Below are 6,125 nucleotides of genomic sequence, written 5' to 3' on the forward strand. Positions count from 1 at the left end.
AAGTGAATTTAGCTGCTCTTGTTATATGTATTTTAAAAAATTATTGTCATTTGCAGCCTTCATGGGTTACAGATGAAGAATTTGGCATGGGTTATCTTGACATAAAGCCTCCATCTGCTGCATCAAAGTCTTTATCTGGAAATGTAGCAGCAGCACAAAATAGTTCTGCCCTTAATGTTTCTCAAGGCGAACCTGCTGATGGAAGAGCACTTGTAACTGGAAGCCAACATGGAGATCCTGGGAATTCAAACAGAGATCTGATATCCAGAGCAAAACATGCTGATGGGAGGTCAGATAGAACAGAAAATATCTCACATTTGAAATCTGATCTAGGACATCAGAAATCAAAAGGTGGTTCATCAACCAATGGGTCAAATGCTCAGTCAGCTGTTTCCTCAGCTGTTGTTCCTATAGGTGCATCAAGATCAGCAGAAAATCAAAAGGGGATGGATGACTCCACAAATAGAACATTGGAGGATAGCACTGTCAGAGTTGCTGCAAAGAACTTGGTGGAGTCTGAGGTATTGTCTAGATGGTGCATGTGGACAGTTTTATCTAATGTCAATGCAGGCAATTTTAAACATTCATTATTTCTCATCTACTTATTAAATAGTGGTAGATGGAATCGTTCCTTTTAATTATTGTATTGAGGGAAAGAAAAAAGAAACGATACTTTTTTCTGTTTTGTTGGTTGAAACAGACATGAGGTAGTGATTCTGAAATTTGGGATTCGTAAGATATGTATTATTTCTTAACATCCTTGAAAGGATTTAGTGTAGTCTACCTTTGGTTGATTTGTTTTCCTCTTTATTGGCAGTTGAAAGTTTCCACAAAGCGGCCAGTGTCTAAAACACCAAAACAAGATGTTGTGAAAGATGACAATAAATCTGGAAAAGGTGTTGGCCGAACTCTATCCTCATCCACAAGTGACAAAGAAATCCAGGTTCATTTATCAGAGGGAAGACAAGGGGGTGCTTCTAATGTTTCTTCTGCGCTCACATCGAATGGTAATGCTCTTTCAGTGTCTGAAAAAGTCTCTACTATGTTTACAAGAACTTCTGATTCTTATGGTGTAGAATCAAAGCCAGATAGTGGAGGTAACAAACCTATGCTAAAAGATGAAGCAACTGAAGTTGCTGATGTGCAGAAGCCACCTTCTCGACTTGTTCATTCTCCTAGGCATGATAACTCTGTTGCTGCTGCAAAGTCTAGTGATAAATTGCAAAAGAGAGCAAGTCCAACTGAAGAACCTGACAGATTAAGTAAACGGCAAAAAGGGGATGTCGAATTGAGAGATTTAGAGGGTGAAATTAAATTCTCTGAAAGAGAGAGGTCCACTGATACTCGATCTGCGGATCTTGATAAAGTGGGAAATGATGAACAGAATCTATATAGGAGCGTAGATAAACCGTTGGATAGGTCAAAAGATAAAGGTAATGATAGATATGACAGGGACCATAGGGAAAGATCAGAGCGTCCTGATAAATCCCGTGGAGATGATAGTTTAGTTGACAGATCAAGAGATAAATCAATGGAAAGATACGGAAGAGAGCTTTCGGTTGAGAGAGGGCAGGATAGGGTCGCTGATAGGAGTTTTGAAAGACTAGCTGACAAAGCCAAAGATGACAGAAGCAAATTACGGTACAATGATACCTCTGCAGAAAAATCTCAGGTTGATGATCGTTTTCATGGGCAAAACTTGCCTCCGCCACCACCTTTACCTCCTCATATGGTTCCCCAATCAGTTACTTCTGGTAGAAGAGATGAAGATGCTGACAGAAGGTTTGGAACTACCAGACATGTTCAGAGGCTTTCTCCTAGGCATGATGAGAAAGAACGAAGACGATCAGAAGAAAATTCCTTGGTTTCACAGGATGATGGAAAACGAAGAAAAGAGGATGATGTTCGTGAGAGAAAGCGAGAAGAGCGAGAGGGGCTGTCAAACAAGGTATGCATTAGCTGCTTGCTTGTTGAATCCATTATGATTTTTAATGAACTTGTCATTCTAAACTTAATGAGGGACTGGTAACACACACACACATGTATGTAGCATGTATGCCAGATTGCACTGAACATGAAACTGTTGAATCGAGTTTATCATATCTAGGCATTGTAACTTCATTTAACAGAGGACAAGAAATACTTGTATATCTGACATTTGTGCTTTTGTTTTCATAAGTTCTTAGTGTTGCTTGCTCCCTTCAGCTTAACTTGAATTATAATAAATGCAGTGATTAACATCCTTTGTGATGGTAGCTTCATTTTATTTGCCACCCACATAATTTATTTGCTGCAGTCAGATGCTATTGATCCTCCCATGTTTTGGCATACTGAGTAATGGACTATGCTTGAGGTTATATGGACGCAAGCATGAATGTGTAAAAGTGAACTGTTTTACACGTCACAATTTCACTTGAACTTCATGCTTAAACAAGCAAGCGTTTCGCCCCAGGAATTTATACAATCCTACTTCTGCTTCATTCATGACACCATGAATTTGTGGGTCGGAGTGTGAAATGATTGACATTGTAAGTAGTGAACTGCAACTGTCAATTTTGATGTAATACCATATAAAAATGAAATAATTTAAAAAAAAAGAGGCTCGATATATATATAAAAAAGAGATGATGGCCCATTTTATTTTTTAAGAACTGGATGCTGTTATTCCCATATTGGTCTCTGTGTTTCAAAGAGTTTTTTTGCTTATATCTCTGAGTTGCTATTTGTAGGTGGAAGAGAGGGAAAGAGAGAGGGAGAGGGAGAGAGAGAGAGAGAAAACCAACCTTCCGAAGGAGGAAATGGACTCCAGTGCAACTGCTAAGAGACGAAAACTTAAAAGAGATCATCTGCCGACGGGGGAAGCTGGTGAATATTCTCCTGTTGCCCCACCACCTCCACCCCTTGGTATTGGCATGTCACATTCATATGATGGTAGGGAGAGGGGAGATCGGAAGGGGGCCATGAATCAGCGTGCAAGTTACTTGGAGGAACCTCTCATGAGGATTCATGGTAAAGATGTAGTTGTCAAGATGGGCCGCCGTGACACTGATCCGTATCCTTAAAATCCTTTCTTTAGTAATAAATAATTTGTGGGCCAATATGCATGCCATCATTGTGTATATTCAATTAAATGATCTACAACTCAGTTAAATTGTCCACATCCCTGTTCTATCTGCTGCAAATTGTTATATGTGAAAGGGGTAATTTTCAGCAATATGCTGTACCTAGCATTTCGCTTTCTCCCAAAATATGTAGGTTCTGTTATACTGGCTTGTGGACATGTAGTTCATTAGTGTTTCTGTGATGCTAACTCGTGATGCATATACAAGGCATGCTTTACTATTTCTCTGAAGATCTTTGTTGTATATTGCAAGTCCTTGATCAGAATTTAGTATGTATGATCGGGAATGGGATGAGGACAAGAGGCAGAGAGCTGAACAAAAGCGGAGGCATCGCAAGTAATTGATGGGTCATAGCTTGAGATGTGTTATCTGATGGATTCCTAAAAGGGGTGTGCTTGATTGTGTGAGTTCCTATTCTTATTCTTTCATTTCTTTCATCCATTTAATTCTACCAGATTATAAATTACAGTGCTAGATTTTTGCTTGTTCAACAACAGGTCCTGGAAATGGCAAGTTGGATTTATGCCATTTTTGTATGCTATTGTAGAATCTGAGCTATGTAGTACAGTGCGATTGACTAATTCTCTCCTAAATTAAGTGTAAAGATAAATTTTGAGATATATCTTGCCTCCTATGCTATGCCTGTTAATGTTTAGCTGATGAATCCAATATGCTGAAGTATAACAAGGGGGCTGCTGTTGTAATTGGTAAAAAATAAACAGTAAGGTAAGAACTCTATATTTCATGAATACCGAGGGACACGAATGGACTCTGTTCATTTCGTGCTATGTAGCTTTGCTTGGTAAAACGGTTCCTTTTTTCAATTACGAGATGCAACGGTAATCACAATTGCCTCTATTCCTCATTTCCTTGTGCCACCAATTTGAGCTTATTGTTTGTTCTGACATGCGTCTTTAGTAATGCCCTTTGGGTCTTCTATCTTTTTTCTTAAATATAAAGGGATGAGGCTGCATCCCGAAGATTAAAGATTGACCCATCTTTTATAAAAAAATGTTTTCACATCCCATACGATGACTGCTGATTAACAATGTATAAGAGACTAAAATTAGCCGCTCTAAATGAGCTTGATTCATCATATCACAAGGATGATAATTTAATCTGAAACGCTAGGCTTGACTCTTTTCATGGATAAATGAAATTTTTTTAAATACAATATATATGTGGACACAAATTTTTAAATGAATCATGTATAATAGTTAGATAATGGATATTTAAATTTTTAATTTTTAATGGGTAGTGTATGAATACTTCAAAATATACCATAGAATATTTAGATTTTTTTTAATATATTATGATTTATATATATCTTAGTATTGACATAAAACACGTGCACTCACGTATATATAATAGTAGATAAAATACACTCAAACATAATGAATAATTTATGAATATTTAAAATTTTTATGTATGAATATAAAAATATTCAACTAACAGGTATCCATTGTGATCTTTAATTTTACTAATTAAGTAGTTTAAAGTGTATTTTGTTTAGAAGAATTAAAAAAGGATGGATGAGAAGTAAAGGATTGGATGTTTATTTTATTCCCAAAGGATTAAAATCCTCACATATCACTTGATTGTTTTCAATCCTTTCAATTTTGGGCTAATTGGCTTCCATCCCTTCCCTCCATGGTTAGCTAAACAACTAGATGGATAGTCACTAATCCTTCTTTTCTCCACCCCATCTTTTCACTCCCCCCTACTAATACAATCCAAATGTTCAATTGAAAGTTTGTGGAAGCCCTATTGGCTTTAGATTTATTTAGATACCAGTAAAAGAGTGAGCTAGTTTTAATTAACTTTGATTTTGAGTTTCTGAATCAAGCTCAATCTTAAACCAAAACATTTAATTTTTTAGAAGAAGTTTATATATATAAGGTTATAAGATGATATTTTTATTGTGCATTACCTTACAAAATACTATTCATTGCAATAATGTTTTTTTTTCTTTGTTGTTTTTAATTCTTTTTTTTTTTAATTTTTTATTTCTACATTTGGTTTTTTGTATATTAAAATTATGATTTGTTATGATTTGCTTTTTATTTGATTACCATAATCTCATAATCTGTATCACGGGTTTCGCAGGTTCACTCAAGTTACTCATTCTTTTTCTTTTTTTTTTCAATTCTATCTTTCGACATTGACTTGATTAGGAATTGGACTTTATAACTTGTTTCAGTTTGCTTTTTGTAAAGTTATTGCGATCTTATAACTCAAGTCACGAGTTTTGCGGGTTAACTTATATTGATTGTTTTATTGTGTTCTTTTCTTAAATTGAATATTTTCTCACTTTTAACCTTTAACAATGAGTTGATTAATAATTTATTTATTTTTTTCCTTGTGAGATTATCTCAATCTCCTCATATAATTCGCGAGTTTGGAAAATTAATTGTGTTTTTCAAGTTTTATTTTTATAAGGTTATTCTGATCTTATGATTCAGGTTATAAGTTTGGCGGTTTAACCTAAGTTAACTTAGATTATTTTTTTAATTTTTTTTTTCAAATTCATTCTTTAATATTGGGTTGACTAGGAATTGAACTTCATAATTTATTTTAATTTTTTTATATAGAATTATCATGTTCTCATAATTAGAGTTTCGAATTTGACAAATTAATCGAAGTCAATTTAATATGTTATTGTTTTAATATTAAAAAAATATTATCTATATTTTTTTTGGGATATAAACTATGTGTTTACTGGTTATCCTGGTTGCCTTTAAACCCATCAAGGCAGTCAGGTCACATTGATTCAACTCTCATATAGTTTAATTTTTTTCTACTAGAGAAAAGTGTTAGCAATATTTAGATTATTTTTTTATATTAAGAAAAACTTAATCTGACCATAACATAATGTAGCCCAATGATCTTGTGTGTGTGTGTGTGTGTGTATATGATTCCAATCCAAATTATACAATACAAATATAATGTCAAACATTTAAATATAATTTATTTTAAGACATTCTTAAATAGTTAAGAGTCAAG

General features: G+C 34.6%; 1 protein-coding gene across 5 annotated transcripts in view; it reads left to right on the plus strand.

The window, feature by feature from the left end:
- LOC105114580 (THO complex subunit 2-like) overlaps window positions 1–3,756 on the plus strand; it is a 28,697-nt gene extending 24,941 nt beyond the window's left edge. For 2 of the 5 annotated variants that reach the window (XM_011011157.1, XM_011011158.1), the window contains exons 29-32: window positions 57–521; window positions 818–1,948; window positions 2,730–3,052; window positions 3,393–3,756. In XM_011011157.1, coding sequence (XP_011009459.1) covers window positions 57–521; window positions 818–1,948; window positions 2,730–3,052; window positions 3,393–3,462 — 1,989 coding nt within the window. In that variant the 3' untranslated portion in view covers window positions 3,463–3,756. The remainder of the gene's footprint in view (window positions 1–56; window positions 522–817; window positions 1,949–2,729; window positions 3,053–3,392) is intronic. The other 3 variants (XR_840166.1, XR_840167.1, XM_011011159.1) reach the window with 3 other exon arrangements.
- Window positions 3,757–6,125: the final 2,369 nt, after the last annotated feature.

Source organism: Populus euphratica, unplaced genomic scaffold (assembly GCF_000495115.2).
Source record: "Populus euphratica unplaced genomic scaffold, PopEup_1.0 scaffold548.1, whole genome shotgun sequence".
Classification (NCBI taxonomy): Eukaryota; Viridiplantae; Streptophyta; class Magnoliopsida; order Malpighiales; family Salicaceae; genus Populus; species Populus euphratica.